Source organism: Plecotus auritus (assembly GCF_963455305.1).
Source record: "Plecotus auritus genome assembly, chromosome: 5".
NCBI lineage: Eukaryota > Metazoa > Chordata > Mammalia > Chiroptera > Vespertilionidae > Plecotus > Plecotus auritus.
This window is the reverse complement of record NC_137776.1, coordinates 173,801,689-173,826,038: the sequence shown is the minus strand read 5'-3', so window position 1 is coordinate 173,826,038 and position 24,350 is coordinate 173,801,689. Positions and strand designations below refer to the sequence as shown.

At 46.4% G+C, this 24,350-nt stretch overlaps 1 protein-coding gene across 3 annotated transcripts in view; it reads right to left on the bottom strand.

The window, feature by feature from the left end:
• ASTN2 (astrotactin 2) overlaps nt 1-24,350 on the bottom strand; it is a 765,958-nt gene that overhangs the window by 539,182 nt on the left and 202,426 nt on the right. For 2 of the 3 annotated variants that reach the window (XM_080667806.1, XM_080667807.1), the window contains exon 4: nt 7,027-7,179. The exons of the other annotated variant lie outside the window; for it this stretch is intronic. In XM_080667806.1, the coding sequence (XP_080523932.1) occupies nt 7,027-7,179 (153 nt within the window). The remainder of the gene's footprint in view (nt 1-7,026; nt 7,180-24,350) is intronic. 3 annotated transcript variants of the gene reach the window in all.

Genomic DNA, 24,350 nt, shown 5'->3' with positions numbered 1-24,350 from the left:
CCCAACTGAGCTTGAATTTCCTCTTTTGTAGAGTGAAATTTGGGGGAGTTTTAAAAGGAAGTATACTTGATGAGCATAGAGCTTAGAACATACTAAATGCTCTATAGATGCTGGTTGTACCACATCTTGGTAACCCCTTGTATACCATGAAAATCTCAATTATTTTCTTCTATACATCCACTATCCACCCATCTGTCCATCCATCTATTCAGATATCCTTCCATTCAGGCAGCACTAGTCTATGCCATTTCTGTGTTAGGCCTTTGGGCTACAGAAAGACTTACATCACTGCCCTTTCCATCGCAGGACTGTCAAAGGAAGGAGGCAAACGATGCGTCCACTGAGAAGGCCTGGGACAGAGAGCAGCACAAGACTGCAAACACCTGGGAAGGAGTGGCACGCTCTGCTGACAGAGGGCTGAGGGCAGGCTGGGGTCTGGGTGTCTTCACAGAGAAGACTCTGAGTTTTGAACAAATGAGTATCAGTTTATTGCCTGGAGAAGAGCGAGGGAGAAGAGGAGTTAGAGTGTGAGCAGTGCACACACTTGGAAGGCATGTTGGGAGAAGGGAGAAAGGGCCAGTGTGCTGGAGGCCACAGAATGCAGTGACCAGGGCCTGGCGGGATCGGAGGAAGGCTGAAGTCCAGGCCAGGAAGGACTTTGTGTAGCAGGCGATGGGGACTTAACCCTATTAAACAGTGTGCCATTCATCCTATAGATTCTGCTTCTCAAATTGGGTAAATGGATCCCTACTGGGTAGTGATACAGACAAAATTAACAGTCATAATAAACCAGTAGTGATAAGACAGTAAACAATAAAGCAACAGCCCACAGGTGCAATGTAGCCATGTGCCCAGTGCATTCCCAGCAATATCTCAGTTGATCCTAAGGGAACCCTTTGAGGATGGGACATTATTACCCTAGGGTAATCAGCATAGAGCATTCTTCTTCCTGGGATCCCCATGTTCCCTACAGACTTGAGACAATGCTAAATAATCTGACAAATAGTGTAACATAATTTAGACTAAAATAAGCATTCTTTGTGAAATAGAATATCATGGATTTTTTAAAGATGGACCCTGGGACTTGGACCTTGGACCAATGTCTTTGGGGCACAGCTGCAGACCCTGTGGGGGTGTATTGATTCTCATCGGCCTTCACTGCTAATGCTTGAGGAGCACCCCTGCCAGTGACAGAGCATCAGGAAAGCGTCTGGGCAGGGGAGTGACACGGCCAGATTTAGTGTGTTTTTAAAAGATCATTCCAGCCGTCTGGAGGGAAGATGGTTCTGTGGATGAAGAGGCTGCTGCAAGATACGGATGAGGGATAATGAAACCTTCACCAAGTCCGAGGCACTGGCCCGGACATAGGGGATGGAGGTGTGAGCCTCAAGAGGCAGAATGAGCAGGGCCTTGACAACAAGAACCTTAGCTACTCTTGCTCAAGTGGCGTGGCTCAGTGGTTGAGCATCGACCTATGAACCAGGAGGTCACAGTTTGATTCCCAGTCAGGGCACATGCCAGGGTTGTGGGCTCGATTCCCAGTGTGGGTTATGCAAGAGGCAGCCAATCAATGATGAGCTCTCTCTGAAATCAATCATATATATAAATATACACTGAGTGGCCAGATTATTATGATCTCTGAACGCATAATAATCGGGCCACTCAGTGTATCTACCCTAATAAAAGAGTAAGATGCAAACTGACCGTACCTTCGCGACGCCCACTAGCCAAACAGGAGTATGCAAATTAACCCAACAAAGATGGTGGGCTAATTTGCATAAGCAGGCGCTGAGTGGCCGGGGGCGTTCCGTACCGCCCCAGCCACTCCGGGCCTCTGGGCAGCATGGGAAAATGGAAAGGCAGCTCCATGCTGGAGCAAAAAGGCAGCTCCGGCTAGAGCGAAGGCGGTGCTGGCACCCAGGGGAAGGAAGGCCCATTCTTGCATGAATCTTCATGCACCGGGCCTCTAATATATATATTCTTATAGTGTGTGTGTGTGTGTATGTGTGTGTGTGTGTGTGTGTGTGTGTGTGTGTATATTAGAGGCACAGTGCATGAATTTGTGCATGGGTGGGGTCCAGCCAGCAAGGCCAGGGGGAGGGGACATGGACAGTTGTCCGGCCTGCCTGCTGGTCAAACTCCTGGTTGAGGGGACAATTTGCATATTAGCCTTTTATTATATAAGATATCACTGAGTGGCCAGATTATTATGCATTCAGAGATCATAATAATCTGGCCACTCAGTATATACTATAAGAATATTAGCTACTCTTTACTGAGAGGGTCAGGTATGTGCCAGGCACTGGAATATATCTTTTGCAGGCATTGCCTCACAACTTAAATAGGATGTTAGTATTACTAACCCTGTTTTGCAGATGAGAAAACTGAGGCAAAACACAGCTTCTTCATTTGCTTAAGGTCATTCTATGGTTGAACTACATGTCAAAGACAAAACCCTGCTTTTAAAGATCCCTGCATCTCAGGAATTCCTTCCTCACATCCCTCAAATCTTACGCTGCTTTATTTGAAAGCCAAGGTCTCCTTCACAAGGCACATGGCCCTGGGGGAGTGACTACCCAACAGCTGCCCAAAAAACCCCACATGGATATGAAGGCCGCAGTCAAACCCTGCACTGCCTCCCCGCCTGCCTCCAGACGATGCGTTTCAGCATCCACTGGCCTCTCAGGAGGGGGCCACTGCTACCAAAACACATTGGAGCCGCTTCTAACCGTGTGTTCAATTCCATGACAACAGCTTTCCACTTCGCGTTGTGCCATGTACCTCTGGGCACCGTGGACTGGGCGCAGAGCCTAATGAAGTGGAGGGAGGCCAGGTGCTCCCACTCTGGGCCAGCAGGCCCTTGGCCACCTCCGCGGCAGGAGGAGGAGAGACAGAGACAGATTGAGGATTTAGACCATCAGATTTGGAATTTTTGACGAACAGTGTAGGCTAAGACAGCACTTTCAAAATTGCATTTCTATGTTTGCTTCTGTTCCTAAATGTTCCGGGTGGGGGTGGTGGTGAATAAACTCTGTGGCCAGGATGGTTTCTCAGACACTGAGGTAAACAAAGCAATTCAGGTCTCTGGGCTGCAGGACTTCCCAGGGTCTGAGATGCATTTGAAAATTTCCAAGGGGAAGTGGGCATGTGCAGAATTCCCCAGACTTTTATGAACCATGCTGTTCTTTACCATGGAAATCCTGAGGACTTGCGGTGGGATGTGTGTGAGCTGGGAAGTGCAGGGCTGCTGCCTCCTTTCCTCGGACTCGCTCATGCAAAAACCTTACCCAATGGCGGCAGTACATCACAGGCTCCATGTTATAAAGCCATGAAAAAAAATTGTTTTCATAGCACCCACTTGAACACATTTAACACCCTATGCACCGGGCAGTCCATCTCCGAGGAAACAGGATCCCCGGAGGTCTGAACCAGGAGGTGTTGGTTTATGATGGATCCCTCTGAACCATCCAACTAGGCCCCTTTCCAATGATCCAACGTTGAGGTTCATATACTCATTTATTCAACGAATATTATCCAATACGTTTTATGTTATTTGGTTTAAGAATATGAAATGTATTTTAGAGAGAAAAATAGTAAACAAGCAAACAAATAAGATACCTTTAGAGCATAATATTACGGAGGAAGTAGGGGGGGTGACATCACAGTAGCAGGTGGAGGGTGGGAAGGAGGAACACATTAGAGGGGTCCTCATGGAGGACAGTTCCGAGGAGCTGACATTGGCAGTGAGAGCTGGGACGTGAGACAGGGCCAGCCAGCTGAGGCGGGGGGGGGGGGGGGGGGAGGGCAGCTAGGGAGTGACAAGAGGTCTGGCCCAGGGAAGGGACAGGTGGTTCTCTGACTCTAACGTGGAGAACCATTTGCTGGATTCTTGCAACAGGAAGGAAGTCTCTGTGGCCGCAGTGTAAGGAAAGGCTAATCAAGCAAAGAGAGCAGGAGCCAGACCCAGAGGGGACGGGGTCGGAAGGCTGGGCACGGAGTGGGGATGGTCTTCCCCGGATAAGAGGAAACTACTGAATGATTGAAAGCAGAGGAGTAACCTTCTCTGGTCTATGCTTCTGAAAGGATTGCTCGGGCTGCCTCAGGAGACTGCATCTGGAGGCAGGGATAGTTGCAAGGGGGAGTGGAGAGGTGGCAGTGGACAGAACGGTGACAAAGAAAGGGAGGGCGGATTTCAGATGCACTTAGGGGGGGAATGAATGGCTTCCTGCATTTTCCTAGGCCCCATTTAACTTGTAAATTAAAATAACTTGATAGCTAATTATGGCCTAAGTCAAACAACAGATTTTCTTTAATAATCACATTCTGAAATTCGGCTCTAAGAGAAGGAAACAGATTTCGAAGTGAAGGCCACATTTTATGCCAAAAAAAGGGAAAAGGATTCCATTTGGTAGTGTTTATGATGGCGAGAACTATTACAAATAGCCCAAATGCGTAATGATAGGGGCCTCGTTAAGACAGTTGTGCTGCATGAAAGGAAAATTTTGAGGAAAGACTTGGGTGACATAGAACATGTTTAGGATATAACATTCAGAAAATGAATTCAGGCTGGTAAAGAAAAGGGAGGTTATGAACTTGGAATCAAGCATATTTATGGGAGCTGTATTGGTAGAGACAAAGGAGGGTGATTCTTGGTGAATGGTAGAGGAAGGAAGATGGATAGGTATGGCTGAGCAAGATTACAAGTGACCCTGAATGTCCAACCCAGAACACATATAAGACAGCATTTATTCAGGTCCTGCTACACATTAGCTGAGCATTCCAAGGTAGTCTACATTCATCACTTCATCATATTTTTACAGCAATCCTCTGATGTAGGGATTGGCATCCCCATTCTATAGAACAGGAAAACTGAGGCTCGGGGACATCCGATGACTCTTCCAAAGCCATGCCGGTTGAAAGTGACAGGGCTGGGATTAGCACCCAGGCATTGCTGACCTCGAAGCAACTGTTCTTTATCATTCAAACAGTTCAACCCGGGGTTGACCACAGGAGTCCAAAAAGGGACTACACCATCTCCTTCTGCCTCAATGTGAGACCTCGGCATCACGTGTGGAACTTGGTTTTTCAATGGATACAGCATCTCACAGGGTTAGGACCGAGACATTCTCTCAACAAACAGCCAGTGTTTACCATGTGTGCAGGCACTGATTTAGGCCCAGAGGTGTAAAGATAACTCACACCATAAGGTAATTTCCCCTCTCAAAGAACTCTCTGTCTAGCTAAGGAGAGAGCCAGACAAAAGGAAATTATATTACTAAAAAATGAAATTAGGGGGATTTTTACTAAAAAATGAAGTCACACAGGGGAGAATTCAGAGTGAACTGTGACAGTCAGTGATGTCTTCATGGAAATGTTCCATTCAAGTGAAGCTTGAAAAGACAGGTAGGACTTCCCTAGCATAACAGTGGTTTAATGAAAAAGTCAGGAACTCAGACTGCTTAGTTCTTCCTGGCTCTAGTACTTATTGGGGTGTCTCTTTGAGCAGGTTACTGCAGCCATCTGTACCTTAGTGATATCATCTGTAAAATGGAAATTAACATTGTGCCTGCTTCTTAGGGTTGCTGAGGATCAAAAGATTACACACACACACACACACACACACACACACACATACACACACACACACACACTAGCATTTAGCCTGCCGCTTGGAATAAGTGTCAATAGGTGGCAATTATTCTCAGAGTCCAGGTAGGAGATTTCAGGTGGAGAGAATGGTATGGAAAAGAATGTGGGAGTGGAAAACATGGATCTAGAAGAGACAGCAGAGAGATGGGAGCTCTGTGGTAGCCTCAGATGCCATCGTCCTAAGCCTAAGAACTTCTGAAGGTACCAGACAGCCACTGAAGCTCAGAGAGAGGAGCGGTGACATAATCAGAACCAAGTTCATGGGGACTGGAGAAGTGAGAGGCAGAGAAGACTGGCCAGCTGGAGACTACTGAGTGGACTGAAGGAAATGAGATTTGGAAATCAGGTAATGCTAAAGGGATCTGTCCCATGCACAAAGTCACACGGATGTTCGGAGGAGGAGAAGAAAGAGAAACAAGAAGGAGGAGGAGGAGGAGGAGGAGGAGGAGGAGGAGGAGGAGGAGGAGGAGGAGGAGAAGGAGGAGGAGGAAGAGGAGGAGGAGGAGGAGGAGAGGAGGAGGAGGAGGAGGAAGAGGCAAAAGAGGAGGACGAGGAGGAGGAAGAAGAGGAGGAGGAGGAAGAGGCAAAAGAGGAGGACGAGGAGGAGGAAGAAGAGGAGGAGGAGGAGAAAGAGGAGGAGGAGGAGGAAGAGGCAAAAGAGGAGGAGGAGGAGGAGGAGGAAGGAAGGAAGGATGAGGAGAAGAAGGAGGTGATGATGATGATGATGATGTGGAGGACAGAAGAGGAGGAGGAGAAGGAAAATGAGGGAAAGATCTATTTTTTATTTCATGGTGGGCTATGTGCTAAGATATTATAACAACTCTGTGAGTTGGGAGTAGCTTGGAGAAGCAGAGTGACTCTCCACGGTGACATGAATTGAACAGAAATTCAAATCTGAACCCAGTTTGAACCAGTTCTGTCTAACTTACAACACTCCCACTCCTCACCCCATATTCAGGCTGAGAAAGAATGAGCAGGAACTGTGCTCTGGTAGCCCATCTGGGGATCCCTCCATGAGAACATTCTCCCCTCGTGCCATCCCCCACATGACACCAGCCTCCATTTAAAGAGCATCTGCTCTGCTCGGACCCTGGCATGAGCACTTTCCATAGACTATCGCTAACCTCTCAGTGGCTCTTAAAGATGCACGCGGCGTTCTCATTCTCAGAGGAGGCAGCGGACTCAGAAACCCCAGCCTGCATCCAGGGGCACAGGTCTGCTGTCTCCAAGGCCCCCGATGAGACGACCCATCAGGGAGACAGAGGCACGACTATAATGAGCACAGGGAAGCAAGGGAAGAAGGTACAGCCCTTCCTGGTATCTTCAGACACAGGGGGCAGCCCGCTGATGCCCCGCAAGGGGTGAAGGAGAGCCTACCTCGAGACTTGCTCCTCCGCTTCCGCTTCCCCGCCGTGGCGCTGCGAGGCGCTGGCTGCAGCTGACCGATCTCGATGGGCGTGTTAGCGCGGAAACTCTCCTTGAACTTCTGCATCAGGGACTCCACGGTCTCCTGCGTCGCCTCCGCTGCCGCTACAGAGTGGGCAATGGGGCTGAGGTTAGGGCTTGCTCCACCTCCAGTCCCTGGAGGCCTAGGACTGGCCACCCGGAGTCCCTGGAGTTCCTTCCCAGACCCAGGGATGGTACAGAAGCCACAAGTGCCACTATAGAGGCATGTATTGGCTTACACACTTATTCCTTGAACATCTATTATGTTCCAGGCACTGCCTCTAACCCTTGACATCTGGTGAGGAGAAGTTAGATACAATCCACGTTACATGGAAATCTCAGCTCAGCAGCAATTTCTAACCTTATGCCAAACCTCTGTCATAAGAAAGCACAGAATATGAGAAGAGCAGCGAGAAGGGTCATCTCTCCAATTCTGGGAGTCAAGGCAGGCTTCCTGGAGGAGGCAATATGGTCACTACAATGTTAAGAATGAGTAGGAATGAGCAAAGAAGGTAAGATTTGGGATATGAGTGCTCTGAGTAGAAGCAGAGGCACGTGCAAAGATCTGAAGCCAGAAAGAGCACAGTGCTGGAGCAATGGAAAGGAGTTCGGTGTGGCTGCAAGAGACTGCGAAGAGATGAGGCTGGAGAGGCCAGATGACCTGTAAGTCGCACTGAGGCGTCTGGATTGTATCCTAGTGGCAAAAGTTCATCACCGAAAGGTTCTAAACAAAACTAGCATCTTCAAGTCCCTTGGATAACAATTACGAACAAGAGTATGGACAATCCAAGCAGAGGCGGTGAGAGAGGCCAGTACAAAGCCTTTTGCAGTAGCCGGCAGAGGCAGCGGTAGCTTGAACCAGAACAGGCCAGTGAAGACAGACAGCAGTACGTGGGTTGAGCAACATTTCAGGAGATAAAATTACGGTATTGTGATACGTAGATCACTTGGCATAATATTCCCATTCCCTTTTGCAAATTTACTTAAAGAAACCGAGGCCCCCAAATAAGGCATACGACTCGCTCCGAGCTTGCACGTGGCAAAGTCAAGCTTTCTAACTCCTAGTCCAATGTTCCATTTGTCTCAGTACTGTCCAATGATTCGTTAGGAGCCATATTACCACAAAAGTGAAAATAGTAGAAAGTTCCAGAGAATGGACAAAGTGAGGTCAGTTGGCAGAGAAAACAAGAACAAAGATAAGAGAAAAATAAATCAGAGAAGCTTGAGAAGGGAGGAAAGCGGTCACATAAAGGGGAGGAGAGGAAAGGAGAAAGAAGGAGGAACATGGCTGAAGTACCTTTGTTCTGAGAAATTCCCAAAGAGAGCCCCAACTCTGAAATCTTCAAACGCAGCCCTCCCTCCATCTATGCCTTCAGAGGCTGGGAAATTTCTTCAGTCTGAGCTACATGCCGTCTGATGCCAAGAGATGGGACGAGCCAACGGTTCCTGTTCCTTTGAAGGGGTTTTACTAGACTGGACAAAGGAGGCTCTGAACATCCCAGCACGGATTCCTAAAGCGCTCCTGTTGTCCCTGGAACGCTTATCAGCTGAGACATGTGTGTCTGTGGGGAAGCACCTACCCAGAAGGCAGGCTTGGGCCCTGGGCCCTGTGAGAAGCCCCATCGTTGGGGACACAGTGGAGAATCCATGTGTGGTGTGGAAAAGACAAAGGGCAATACAAGCAAACCATGTGGTGGCATTTCCACTTGCTCACCTGCCTGTCTTGCCATCCCTCTCCCCAGGTAATCAATCTCCTTAAAGGTGAGCAAGATCCCAAATCTGGGCCCCTCCTCCAAGCCTGTGACACAGAGCCCTCCAGCGAGTCACTACAGTCCAATTCTGAGAAGCACGGTTAGGCTCAATCCTGATGCTTTAAAACCAACAGGAGAGATATTTGCTTAAACGTGTAAGAGTGGTGCTATACATCGATCAAAACACCTAGAGCAACTAAGTATACAGCCTGCTGTGGATTGAACTGTCTGCCCCCTATGTCACATCTTGAAGACTTAACCCCCGATGGGACTGTATTTGGAGATAGGGCTTTTAGTGGGTAAAGTTAAATAAGGTCCTAAGGATGGGACGCTAACAACAGGGTTGGTATCTTCATAGGAAGACGAAGAGGAACTCTCCTGCTGTGCACACCAAGGCAGGGCCACGCACGCGCACAGTGAGATAGGAGGACAGGTTTGAGATAGGAAAACGTGCTGGCCTTCCAGCCTCCAGAGCTGAGAGAAGATTCATCCTGGTGTTTACGCCACCCAGTCTACAGCATCTGGGTATGGCAGCCCAAGTAGACAACACAGTCACTTGGAGGGGAAAGCTTCAGCAAATGAATTGGTGGGGGATACAGATATGTGTCCACTACAAGGTGCAATGTTGAAAAAACACACACCAAACAACCGTCTTGATGCCCACCATGTGGACAGAAAGGCTAATATTAATGAAATGGTTGACATAGAACTGTGAGGTTTACAAACGAGATATATACATATATACGTATATTAAAGGAGATGTGGCTGATGATATAAGAGGTTCTATTAGAGGAATAGGACCTAGTCTAGGAAAACTATGGACACTTCCTTAATGAGTGGTGTGAAGATCTGAAAAGAATGTGCATTAATCAGGTGAGAAGGAAGTGGTGGGGAGGGGAGTGAGGTGAAAGGAGCAAAAGAGGCAGAGAGAAGAGTCTAAACAAAGACTTCCCTGGGAGAAGGAGTATGAGAAAGAGCTACAATAGCCATTGGGCCTAAAACACTGGTGAGTGACCTGAGACAAAGATGGAGAGGTAGGGAGTCCTAATGCTGACCCTGACCTTGACCTTGACCCTGACCCCGACCCGGACCCTAACTGTTCTGGGAATTGTTAAGGATAAAACATGCTGATTTCCATGGCTTATTTCCTCCTGTGTACCATTATCCCTCCAATCCCAACCCTCCTAATTCCATTCAGTAGCTCTATCAGTATCAAGAGATCAAGTTGTTCATGTCTTCATTTAGGGAAGACTGCTCAGACCACAGAGAGAAAACTCATTGCAGAAGGACAAAAATGGAAGTGAGAAGATCAAGTAGGAGACCGTGCAGAAGTCCACACATGGGATGACATATCTACCTGGATAGGGTAGTAGAAATCAAGTGGACAGAGTAGCAGAGAGTAGAGACAAAAAGAGTAGATTAGTAGAGAGAGATAAGTGGGCCAAATCAAAGTTATTTTTTAGGTACAACTCCTCCGAATGTGGCAAGTGATTGGAAAAGGTGGACATGGGGGAGGGAGGTAAGGAGGATGACTCCTGATCTTCTGGAATGATGGTATCTCACAGTCTGAAGAGGAACCCTGGAAGAGAACAGGTTTGAGATAGGAAAACGTGTGGTGCCTTCCAGATGTCTACGTGGAGGTGTTGAGTAGACAGTAAGTTATGTGGGTCTCACACTCACAGGAGAGAAATGGGCTCTATGGAGACCCCACAATGCATTCCTTAGAAAAGGTAGAGGGAGTGTGTGCATGCTCAGCATGTGAGCTTCTGACACAGTACAGGCAATAGAACAATTTCCTTCCGCATCTACACCGTCTGTTCTCCGTCTACACCCCCAGATTCACCCTCCACCCCAGGTTCACTCTGCCTCACTCTATGTCTTGGAGGCAGACCCTCTGTGGGGTGCTGCATGGCTCCTTGTTACCTGGCTATGAGTTTTCCCAGTGAGATCTCTGCAGGATGTGGAAGGACAGAATCTGGGGTGGTTGGGGGGGGGGTGTCTTCCCATGCCCTTCCCTGTCTCTGTGTCATATTTCTGATAGGGACTGGGATCCTCGACCATGACAGCTTCTGCCCGTTTTCACAGACCCTGTTCTCAAGGCTCCAGTAAAATCATTTCCTCTCCCTGCCGGTCCACAGTTCTAGGGGTGGGCGGTGGTTTCCTGAACATTCTTGTCCCTGGTTCCTCAGTGTCCCCATGTTGATTCTCTTCACTCTGCGTGCACCTCGATCAATAGTCACTTCATTGAATTTTTCCTAAACTCCCATTGGAGGGTGCCTTCTTTGTCCATCTAGGTCTAGAACCTTAACGCCTCCCTTTTCATCATGGCTCTGACATTCAGCAACTCCTAAAGGTCAGCTTCTCCCCACCCTGTTATCTCTGCTTTGCTTTCTCCTGAGCTGATGCCCATAGCACTGGCAGGAGGAGAGGAAGACACACAGAGAGGGAAGGCTTTCTGAGCTGCGGGGTTTCTGATCCAGACCACAGCAAATCCCTTCCATCTGTTTGGCTGTTCTTGCCTCAGCGACAGTGCCAGAAGCCCAGACCAGCTTAGAGGGGGAAGTGCTTGTGCAAAACCCCCTCCATGGCTCCTTTCCTCCTGGGCACCATTCTCCCTCCCACACCAGCCCTCCCAATCCCATTCAGTAGCTCCATCAATATCAATAGATCAAGTTGTCCAAATAAGCCACAGTACCTCCTGGTACCCGCCGAGCTCTGCCTCCCCAGAGCAGCAAAATGCTTGCCCGTCGCCTGGCTGAATGCAACAGATGGTGCTTGATCTGAGCATCGCGGCAGGCCCAGGCAAGGGAGGGAGGGAGGGGCTGCCTCCTAATTGACATATGAGAGATTGTCAAGTTTAATGAGAATGAATGACTGGGGCCTGTGCAGAGGAGCCCTGGTCCCCAAGTCACGGCAGAGAGGGAGAGGGAGAGAGGGGGGGAGAGGGAGAGAGAGAGAGAGGGAGGAGAAGAGAGGAAAAGGGGGGAGAAAAGAGGAGGAAGAGGACACAAGAGTGGAAAGTAAAACTGTGTATAATAAGGATAGGGGTAGGAAAGGAAGAGGCAAAGAAGAGTGGAGAGGAGACAGAGAAGGCACGAGAGGAGAAAGAAGGAAAGAAGGCGGATCCTGAGTGCCTTTGCCAGGCATGTGTCTATTTCCAGACACCAGGCAAGCTTCTGCCTGATGCTCCACCCTGCAGAAGGCACCGCACGCTGTGTCTACACCGATACTCGGCAATCCTGAGACCCAACTCCCACCTGCTCTTCTCTCCCCCTCGCAGCCCGGGATGTTTTACCACTAAACCTCGTATATGTTCAGGTTCTAGTGCCTGTAGCACCTTTAGCATCCACTTTAAGTTTTCTAAACTCACCTAGCATCTGAAGAAAAGTCACAATTCTTGAATACCCATCAGCCAGACAAGAAGCTTGGCATTTCCTTGTGTTCTCTCACTGATTCCTCCTCATACACCTGAAAGGTAAGCATCCTTAGCTGCTGTTCAGAAATGAGGAAACTCGGACTCAGGGAAGTAAACCATCGCCGAGGGTCACACAGCTTAGAAATGGCAGAGATGGCAGAGCTGCGATTTGGAGCCAGGTTATGGGGACTCTGATGACATGGGCCCACCCTCTGTATCACCCAACATATTCTCTCTCTCTCTCTCTCTCTCTCTCTCTCTCTCTCTCTCTCTCGGCTGCTGGGTGGGTGGAGATGAGTATCTCAGTCCTGGAGGTTGTCTGTGACCTGGAAAGTGACACTGACAGCCCAGCCCCTTTTAACACCTGGGCCAGGAGCCCCAGGCAACTGGGCTGTGGCTGGAGCGGGGCCAGTGTAACTGTGCTCAGTGCTGACGGTCAGGCCTGTCCATCCTGGAGGTGCCAAGCTCAGCTCATGCCCCATTTCCCCAGTTATGTCTCTTACAGACTATGCTCAGAAAACCAAGACACAAGTGGGCATTAGTTGGCCATATTTCCCACTTGCGTCTTGTGCAAGTAAAAAAGTGTCCCAATGTAAACTCTGCCTCTGTGTATCCTTGAGTCACTCCCTTCTCTCTCACATCCCTTAGTCTCCCCCTCTCTAAATGTCTGCAGGTCACTGGCAGATGAGGGTAATTATGTACGTAAACTGACTCCCAGAACTTCAAGAATGCAGTGAGCGCTCCAGAGGCCTTCATTACCCACCTTTCTCTCACCCTTAAGCTTCACAATCGGTCAATCAATCAGTTCATTCATTCATTTTGAAAGTCACCTTCATTATAAAATATCCACTTTGGAGATTATTTTAGACAGTATATACTCCCCCTCATATTCAGATGTGAAAACAGGAGCAGCGGGAGACAAGTCATGATAAAAATAAGCAGCAGACCATGGTCCCGCATTCAGGTCTCCTATTTCCACTACTCTTCCGCTCTCCCAAGTTCTAGGATAAGTTCAGCCTCAGATCTTGTGATGTTTCACGTATGTGTCAACTTGTCTAGGTCATGGCACCCAGACATTTGGCCAGACGTTATTCCAGACATTTGTATGAAGGTATTTTTTAGTTGAGATGGACATTTAAATTAGTAGAATTAGTAGATTCTGGGTAAGGCAGATTATTCTTCATAATGTCTGTGGACTTCATCCAATTAGCTAAGGGCCCTAACAGATAACAGACCACCCTCCCCCGCAAGGAAAAAGGAATTCTGCCAACCGACTACCTTCAGACTCGAGCTGCAACATCAACTCTGCCCCTGGTCTCCAGTGGACCAGCTAACCCTGAACATTTTGGAATTATCAGCCTCCACAATCACATTAATCAATTCCTTAAAGTCAATCAATCAATTGGTCAATAGATAGATATAGAGATGATATAAATATAAAGATATATAGAGCTGATCCTTGAATAACACCGTTTGAACTGCATGGGTCCACTTATATAAAGATTTTTTTCAATAAATACAGAGTCAAAAACTATATGTGCATTTTTCTACTGTGCAGGTCAGCATCCCTAACCCCCACATTGTTCAAGGGTCCATTCTATAGAGAGAGGGGATGCATATAACCAATCTATACCTATATATCCTATTGGCTCTGCTTCTCTGAAGAACCCCTAACATAACCTCAACTTGCATCCTTAGGCTTTGGACTGGGCACACTCAGACGCCAGGACTGGAAGGACCGAACTAAGAGAAGACCGCTCCGGCCTAAAGCACACCTCAGCAGGGAAGACATGATGGAAAAGCAAAGAAAGACAAAATTTGGAAGTGGTGAGAGCCCAGTCACAGACCCAACAATGCATCTCACACCTCACACTACCACCACATGGAAAGAAAAAAGAAATTAAGGAAGAAAGAAAACACTCAAGTGTTTCTTAGCCAGAAGAGAAGACCACCCCCAGCAGAAGACATTTAAAACCCACATACACATTTTAAAAAATGGCCACCTCTTCCCAGTTCTCAGGGATAAAAAGTTGATGGATAGAATTTTCTCACTTTGTGGTTTTTTCTCCCACATATTTTCTTAAACCTTTGAGGCCTGGCACAGCTGTACTTCAGGCAAGTGCCTGCAGACAAGAAAAATGTACCAACAGCAACAAATACAAATTGGAAAGCGTAGAAATAGCCTTTTCTTACGTACACCATCCCGGGCCTGCCAGGGAATACAGCCGATGTGCAGGGTGATCATATTTCTGCCGGAGAGCGGCATTGAGTTCGAATGATGGAATTGAACTTAGTGATATTCGCCTCCACTCGGTTGAAAACACAGCCCCTTCCTGGTTCTCTGGAGCTGGCTCCACTGCCCCTCAGGGGACACCAAGAGCCTCTAAGACTCTGCCTGCTCCACGGCCCTGTCATCCCAAATGTCAGTGAACTAGATGCTTTCCATGAGATGGATGCAGTGAGCACAGGACTGCACTCTTCAGTTTGCAACGCCTCCTCACCTCTTTCACCAAATGCCGTCCGTACAGCCTCCCGCTGTGTAGAGCCAGAGAGGCAAAGGAGGTTTGCAAAGGTCTGGCTGGGGCTGAGACGACAGGCCCACAAGTCCAGTTCAAGAAAGAAAGGGGCCAGCAACCAGACAGGATGGACAAAGACTTCTTGGTCACTTATTACCACCTTGGTGGCAGGGCGCGACTATGGAAAAGGCGTCAGAACCAGGCACAGTGTGGAATATTAGCCGTGTTTCTTCCCAGCTGTGAGATATGGGCAAATCGTTGAACCACTCAGAGCCTCAGTTTCTCCGAGTGTTAAAATGGGGATTATATCTCCAAACCCATCAAGCTGCTTTTGGATTAAATAAAATGTTAAATTGTGTATCACAGTGTCCGGTAGAGAAAGAATTTTCAAGATGGGAGTGACTAGTATTATTGCCCAAAAGATCTTAAAGCAGCAGTCAGAGCAAATCCAGATTTTCCACCCAACCGGTGGCCTGTGCATGCCCAGAATCCTATGGGACTCCCAGTCACTAGCCCGATTCCTCTCCTAGACTCATCCCTTCTGTAAATGGACGGGAAGGCCGTGTGTGTGACTCAGCACCCCTTGGCCCTAGAGGGCACCTCCGGGACACATTTGGAATTCTCCATCCAACCCCTGACTGAGCAGTGTATCGGGGGTGGACACTGGGGAGACAGTGATGAGCTGAACAGTGCCCCTTCTTGCAAAGGTGACACTGTTTACTGGAAGAAGCAGGTAAAGACAATGAAAATTGACTGTGCTGAACATCCAGATAGAAAGAGACGTGTGACGAGAACACCAAAAGTGAGTCCTCTAATTCCTTCTGTGAGCACAAAGCTTTGGACATTTCCCAGAGGAGACTCCAGCTCGGCTGAGCCTTAAAGAATTCAGAACCAGGTAAAGAGGGCGATGCAAATAGAAGCATCAGCAGGCGGCAGGGGCGATGACTGTAGAGAAAATGCCAGAGTTTGGGTCTTCTAAAGCAGTGGTCGGCAAACTGCGGCTCGCGGGCCGCAGTTTGCCGACCACTGTTCTAGAGCTTACAGTGAGAAACGATTTTATTACCCAGAAAATCCACCTTTGAGCAAGGAAAGAGGGCGGACTTGCCCAGATCCTAGCTCAAAAAGCCCAGCTACTTTGAGAGCTCTGCTTTCCAAACTCACTGTCCTCTCCTGTCCCTGTTATTGTCATCTCAGACACATGAAATGTACAACAAACCTAGGTTTAAACCTCCCTTCTACCACTTACACAGCATGTGACTGGCTATTGGGTATGTTCCTTTCCTTCTCTAAGCCCCAGTTCCTCATCTGTAAAACCTTAAGCAGAAATCTCCCTCAAGAATTGTGAGTTTCTGTAGGTTTTTTTTTTTTTTTGGCATTTAATTCAATGCAATAATATATGCAAAGTTTTAGCACAGAACCCCCAAACGGATTAAGCACTCAATAAAGTAGAGCCTTTGTTATCATTACTGTTATCCAGCTTAATTGAGATAAGCTTGTAGAGGGGGCCTGCACCAAGGCAGAGCTCAATACAGGCTAAGTTCTCCATTTCCCTAGTGGGTAACTCTTGGCCTTTGATTAACTACTGGACTCTAATTCCCCGTTTTCCTCTTGTGTATAAATTTCACTATCATCCCCGGCCTCTGTGACACGCGTGGATTCCATCAGCACTATACTTCAGCCCATCCCCATCATGGCTATGCCTCCTATGTAGCCATAACCTGGGACCTGAAAATGTAGTTCCTGCCCATGGTCCTCCGTGTACTCTCACCGCACGCTGTGTGATGCTCATCAAGTCTGTGCTTCGACCTCTCAGAGCTCAATCACCAGGTCATGGTTTCAGTTCTATTGTGGCAAACACTTGGGGACACATATATCCATTGCAGAGGAAGGTCTAGCTCCATCATTAGGAGCCAGAGCAGTTGTTTTTCTGCCAGCTGGTGGGCAAGGAGAGGGGAGTCCCACCCACACTCTTACCCCTAGTCCTTCCCTCCCCAGACATTTGACCTCCTCTTGGTTTCCTTCTTCCCCCGGAGACTTACCCTGAAACTGGCTGATTTATCTAATCGCAAGGTTCACCTGAACCTACCATTCCAATTTGCCAATATTATCTCATCAGTCACGCAAGCACAATCACGACTGTAGTAATGACATTTACCATTTATGGAATCTTTATAAGGTGACAGGTATTATTTTAAGGTAAGTATAGCCATCATTTAATGTAATTCTCATAACTGACTGTAGTCTATGAAACTATTAGCCTCGCTTCTTCACCCCGCCCTGCACCCATACCCTAGGTACAGCCTCCGTCAGTAGAGATGGAATGTGCTTCATTGACCTTTGACTTGTGACTGGCTCTGTGACTTGTTTGGGCCAATGGGATGTGGGTGGGAATCAGCATGTACCAGTTATGAGCCTGAGCTTCCAGGGGCATCACATATTTTTGCTCACACATGTACACCTGCCACCAGCACGAGGAGGACCTGTCCCAGCGAGCCTCCTGGCTCGAGGAAGCAGAGCAACTCCTGGGAGAGTCACAGCTCTCCAACACAGAGGAGTCACCTGACCAACAGCCCAGGCCACTGACCCCAGCCACCCCGGAGAGGATAACAAACCCATCTGAGGTGAGCACAACACTCTATCCCATCCGATCCTCAGATACGTGGCAAGTCAATGTTTATTATTGGATGCCACTGAGATGTTGTAGTTATTTGTTATATAACATTCTGTGGTAAGAACTGACTGATACACAACCTTCCAAAGTAAATATAATTATATTAAGCTTACGAATGGATAACTGGCGCACACCAAGGTTAATTAAATTTTCAAGGGTCATAGAGCCTATACATAGCAGAGCTGGACAAATACCTTCAAATACTTCTTTGTGCCTTATTTTGGAGTGAGACCAATGAGCATGGCTTCATGAAATGACTTTGGAGTGGGGGAAGGCGCCCTGTCAGCCAGCTTCCCTTTAGACCATATTACTGATAATTATGAGGATGATCCCAGAAATGACAGCCATCTCTTCACGGGCATAAAGACTGTTAACACATCCATTCAGAGCCTTCAGGATTGGCTATGCTTGCTGAATGAATGAACACACATTTTAGAGTCAATATAACTGGGCACTGAATGAGAAATATGAAAAAATGTGTTGTGATGTAGGTACATTACTGACCCATGCTGTGGTGGTGGAGGGGGGCGGGGAAGGTGGCTGACCAGAGAGCTGACTATGAATGTGTACAGTTCTCACTGCTTCAACAGGCGGCTTTTCCCACCCATCTTCCTTTAGACTAAGGGCAAATCTTCCCACTGCAAAAGGGTGGTTATAAATTTAAACACATGTAAGTCAACTATAGCAAATGGCAAGGACTGGGGAGTAAAATTAATGCAGCTGCATTATAAGTATGTCCTATTTCTCAATATTAAGCTCTTAAAAATAGACTGGCTAAATATATAGACAATAATGGATGGAGGCTGAGTTGGCGTTACTATGAGGCTCAGGATTTTCCATTTAATGACTTATAATTTCAATTTCCCATTTCTACATGACGGCTAGAGCAGGCTTGCTTTATTGCTTGAGATTACATGGAACCGCCACACAAAGACAAAAACAGAAAGCTAGAGAGCAACCTCAGGGGAGGGGACAGCACGGAATCCTGAGTCAGAAACTCAGCAGACCTGGGGAAAGATCAGGTCTCCAGTGTGAGCCTCGCTGCTGTGTGACCTGGGACACCTCATCCAGCCTCTCTGAACCTTGGGAAATAAACACTTCTATGTGGTGCATGTGAAAACATTTGATAAGCCGGGTCACTATAAAGTTTGCAACATTGCCACTTCACTATTACTAGTAAAGACGGGTTCTAAATTCTGCTCCTCACATCCCTAATCAAATAGACAGTGTGCATACAAAGAAAGGAGACAAAACAATGCGGTAAACACACAGTGTGAACTTATCTTATTATGAAGCTGAGGTTCAAGTCCTGGCCCTGCCTGTTGGCATCTGCTCACCCTCGTGTACAACGATAGTGCCTCCCTGCGCCTCGGCTGTTCCTCATTCACTAAGGGAGAGGAGGACTACTGTAAGACAGATGTAAGTGAGCACACCAGTGATACCATGAAGTCATACTGCTGACTTGTTAACTTTACTCAATGCCAGGCACCATGACCTCATATGCTGCTCGCCATAAGCCTGGGAAGTGGGTGATACTAGTTAACCCCATAGGGCCGTGGTCGGCAAACTGCGGCTCGTGAGCCACATGCGGCTCTTTGGCCCCTTGAGTGTAGCTCTTCCACAAAATACCACGGCCTGGGCGAGTCTATTTTGAAGAAGTGGCATTAGAAGAAGTTTAAGTTTAAAAAATTTGGCTCTCAAAAGAAATTTCAATCGTTGTACTGTTGATATTTGGCTCTGTTGACTAATGAGTTTGCCAACCACTGCCATAGGGCAACAGAGCTTGGCCTGGAGTCCAAGCTGGTCTGACACCTATGATCTCAACCACGCTGGAATGATGCAAATCGGAGGAGGAGCCAAAGAAGGACATGGAAGGAACAGAAAAGGGATCAGCCTATGGAATGGTGGGGCCATCCCAAGCACCCATGGGTGGGTACCACATGGATATGGGGTCACACATGCATCTTAGAAGTTAGTTTTATCCCCTGGCTCGATAATCCTGAATTATCTTCTTCCTTCCTTCCTTAGCCCTGGTTAAAACTGCCTCAGCTCAGGAATGGATACCTCCTTTATTCTCTATCCTTTTCCCAAAAAGCAGACAAAAAACTAAGCTACTGCAGTAGAGAGGGCAGGAAATCATGCCTTTAGTGGAGCAGAACAAATTCCTCCTCTGATGTTTTTGGTGAAATAATAGAGATCCATCGCAGGGAGCCATTTGTACAGAGAGCCTGCAAGCATGGGCGGGTAGGTCTTGAGGAATACTCTCATTTTGCTAGATGTGCACAGCGAGGTAGTGAAGTGTGAGAAAAGGAGACAGACAGAGGGGCTGTGACAGAACCTGCAAACCAAGCTCGTCTGGCAGCCCTGGGGGGAGGCTCCCGTGCCAGCTGCTGCTCTGATAGGCGGTTCCAGGATTATAAACAGCGTCTCTCTCTCTCTCTCTCTCTCTCTCTCTCTCTCTCTCTCTCTCTCTCTCTCTCCCTCCCCTCAGAGTGGCCCCCTCTTCTTGCTCGCCCGCTGTCTCTTATCTGTCATCTCCTAATTTGCACCTCCGGAATTTGGACACCCCATGCCTAGATTAGACAGGGTGCCCGACTAGATCTTGGGGGACTTTACTCCAATAATATAATAAACACACATTCTGCTGGGTGTCTTTTCTCCTCTCCTTACTATGATTTCCCTTCAATAATTTGGGCATCAGAGATCTCAATGTGAGTTAACAGTAAGGTGACCACTGAGAAAGTAACATATATTTCCTAGCCCAGTGGTCGGCAAACTTATTAGTCAACAGAGCCAAATATCAACAGTACAACAATTGAAATTTCTTTGGAGAGCCAAATTTTTTAAACTTAAACGTCTTCTAATGCCACTTCTTCAAAATAGACTCGCCCAGGCCGTGGTATTTTGTGGAAGAGCCACACTCAAGGGGCCAAAGAGCCGCATGTGGCTCGCGAGCCGCGGTTTGCCGACCACTGTCCTAGGCTACTTTCATAAAAGCATAAAGTCTTAGGACCAAGAAGGGGGCATCTCCACTGTGCACTGCTCAGACCACACCCGGAGGACTGCATTAAGGCCTGAGTGTCATGTTAAGCATCTTATTAGAAAAGTAGGAACAGGTCCAGCTATGAGAAGCTAGCTGATATGAAGGCTGTAATGATATCATAAGAAACAAGTATGACACGGTAAGGGAGTAAATATTAACTGCTTCGATCATCTGAATGGCTGTAGTACTAGTACAACTTTTAATACTAATGGTTAACATTCTTATTATGTCCCATGCCCCATGGTACATGACTTATATACATGATAATTACAAGAGCTAATTTTTTGAGTGCTTAAATTGGGCCAGGCACCTGCTAAAGTGCGTTAAATAGGGAAGAGAATAAGATGTACAAATTGCCAGTTATAAAAACAGTCACAGGGATGTAAAGAACAGCATAGGAAATGTAGTCAATAATATTATAGTAACTAAATGAAAGCTGTCAGATGGGCACTAGACTTATCAGGGTGATCACTTGGTAATTTACATAAATGTCTAAACACTATGTTGTACACCTGAAACTAACAGAACATTGGATGTCAACTGTAATTAATTTTTTTTTCTTTAAAAAAAATAAAGTGATTTCCCAATATAATTTCATGTAATTCTCAACAATACTGTGAGGCAAACTCTACATTTCTCCCTTACTGGTGGGAAGACTGGCCCTGAGACAGGTAAGGTTCTGCACTAAGACAGGGTTGGTGATCTCAGCATGATAGACATTTGGGACTGGACAATTATTTGTCGTGGGGACTGACCTGTGTATTTTAGGATGTTTGGCAGCATCCTAGGCCTCGGCTAATTAGATGCTAGTGACCAAAAGTGTCTTCAAATATTGCCCAATAGCCCTGGCAGGGTAACAATCAACCCTAGTTGAGAATCACTGAACCAAGGTAACCTAGGGGGTAAATGGGAGGGCTGTCTGGAACCAAATCCATGCTCTTAAAATTAATAATAACAATCAAAATAGTTAACATTTATTTTATAGGCCCACTATATGACAGAACTTTCTAAACATGGAAAGAGGAGCTTGGGGGTGGGGGTGGCGGGTAAGTCTTCTGAAATGGGAAGAAATCAGGTAGAGGTGTCACATTCCAAAAACAACACAGAAGAGATTCAAATATTACAAAAGGACAGGGAAGACCAGCAGTAATTCTAAAAGTTCATTTTTCTGTGAATTTAAAACTTGAGGCTCTAATTTTTATTCTAATTGCCTTTCAATTAGAATTGCCTTCTTCTTAGCAGAAACCCAAAGAAATCCACCTTGCTCTTATAAATTCAAGATTAGGAAGATGCCATTCCCAACTCCTTCTTCATCCCTCCAACACACACAGACACAAACCCTCTTGTCCATGCACCTGGGCTCACAAAGAATTGATTAATTATCAGATGTTAGGCAGAAGAAAGCTGAGATAGAACAGCAAGTTATCAGCAGCGGTGCAGCAAATTGTCAAGTCTCCAATGGCATGGAATAAGTTAATGATGCCTGAAAAAGGAAGACATCGACAAGAGAAAGCCCACACCTCCCACCTGCCTCTTTTCTACAGCCAGTACATCTACATCCTGAATTGTATTTGAACACAGAAAAGGAAAGTGGAGGGAGAACATGAACTCTCTAGCAATTAGAGGCTGGAACAAAAAAAGACACATAGATCCAAGTTAGTAGGAAACCCATCATCCAGATGGCATTTCAGAATCAGGTCTCCAAAAAGCCTGATGATGCAATGAATGGTACTAAGATGAAGTTAAATTAAGGGTGGGATTAACTTGGGCTGGACAGGCAAAATAATTCTCCAATTAACTGGCGACTCAATCACTAAAATAAAAAAGGATAAGAGGAGGATGTGAAGTTCTACTTCCAGAAAGCCGAGTGGAAAGAGGGGTCCACCTGCCTGGTTGACTTGAGCAATCACCTGCAAAGCACAGGGACATGGATGCTGGCTGTGGTATACCACAGGAGGAGGAGAGAGCTTTCCTAGGTGGCATATAGAAAGATGCAACGTTCAAACTCATCTTCAGCTCAAAAGGTGCCAAGTCATTTCACATGGCTGCAATTCAGTGTTCCGGGAGGTGCAGAGGAGGTGAGAGAGATGTCCTGACTACATCAGGAAGAGATCTGAATACGAAGCCAAGCATATGAACTTTAGTCTATAAAATAAAGAAGCGTATAGATAATTTATTATAAGATATATGTGTATACAGAAAGATTTTGATCAGAAGAGTGACACTGTCAGAGATATAATTAAGAAAGATCAATGTGACTGTCGGGGTGGAAGAGGAATCTGAAGGGGAAGAATGGATAGAGATAATAATGATAAAATGAGCCAAAATGTATTGAGCTACTCAGCATGTGCCAGGAACTGTGCTAAGCGCTTTATCTGAATTTTGCAATTTACTACTCACAACAACCCTATCAGGTAAGCACGTCAATAAATTGCTTTTTGTAGAAGAAGAATTTAACCTTAGAATTCAAATTGTGTTCAGGGATCCAAACTACTGTTAAAGTTAAGATACTAACCCAGATTCAATTCTGGTAACTATGCATTTTATTCCAAGATGATGTGTAGATCTAGACAAAAGACAATGTAGGTCTTGACTATAGCAATGTCAAAGCAAATAGAAGATAATATTATATATATATATATATATATATATATATATATATATATATATATATATTGGTATGGACAGGAATAATTGAATTTAGATCTAAATTGGAGGAGGTAGAGAAAAGCAAAGAATGCATCCTAGTTTTCCCCTCAGAAGGGCATATAACAATATGATTTGAGAGTTAACTATACCCCAATACATCCAAAAGTTACCTGAATGTTCCCATATTCAGTAACAAAAGAATGACTTTTCTGTGATGCTTCCTTACCATGATCAACTTGCCTACAAAACTAATCAAAACATTCATTACAGAAAAGAAAAAAGTCACAGCATAAATAATTTTTTTTCTAAATATATTTTTATTGATTTCAGAGAGGAAGGGAGAGGGAGAAAGAGATAGAAACATCAATGATGAGAGGAAATCATTGATTGGCTACCTCCTGCATGCCCCCAACTGGGAATTGAGCCAGCAACCTGGAAGTGTGCCTTGACCTGGAATCTTACCATGACCTCCTGGTTCATAGGTCGATGCTCAACCACTAAGCCACACTGGTTGGGCATGCATCAACCTCAGGGCAGAGGTTTATTGGGCAAAATCACGAACAAGACTCTGGGATTTGGGCAGGACAGACAGTCAAAGGGGGCATGACTGGATGAATGACCAGGAGGGCTGGTGGAGGATTGAACTTGGAACTGAAGTAAACACAACTCATGTAATTATTCCCACTCACCTGTTCAATATGCTTCTGAATATCTCCACAGCTTGTCCTATAAGACCAGTCCTTGAAGTTTCACTGCTCTTCCTGAATATATCGCCTACTCTGACCTTCAATATTTTCCAACTTTAACAAAGTCTAAATCCCTTTCTCCACCCTCAGGCATCTGGATGTGGCTGACCCTCCCTACCTCATGCTCTCTCCAGTTACAGCCCTCGTTCACTTCTAAGCTAATTGTCTCCATCCATGTGTGCTGACCAGGCATTTGTGGGAAATGCCACGGAATGTTAATTTCATTTGGAACTGGGTAATTGCAAAGTGCTTCCATTTTATTTTTTATTCTATAGAATGAATAAGTATTGTATTAATAGTACCATTTCCAATTATAACCACAAGCGCAGGCCTGTCATCCCCTAACTGTGAGTTATTTTTCAAGGAACATTTTTCTGAAATTTTCTCTGCCCCGCTCCCTTCCTCACGTAATTGTAATTAAGATAATGCAGCATAATTATAAACACATAGTGGAAGCTCAAATG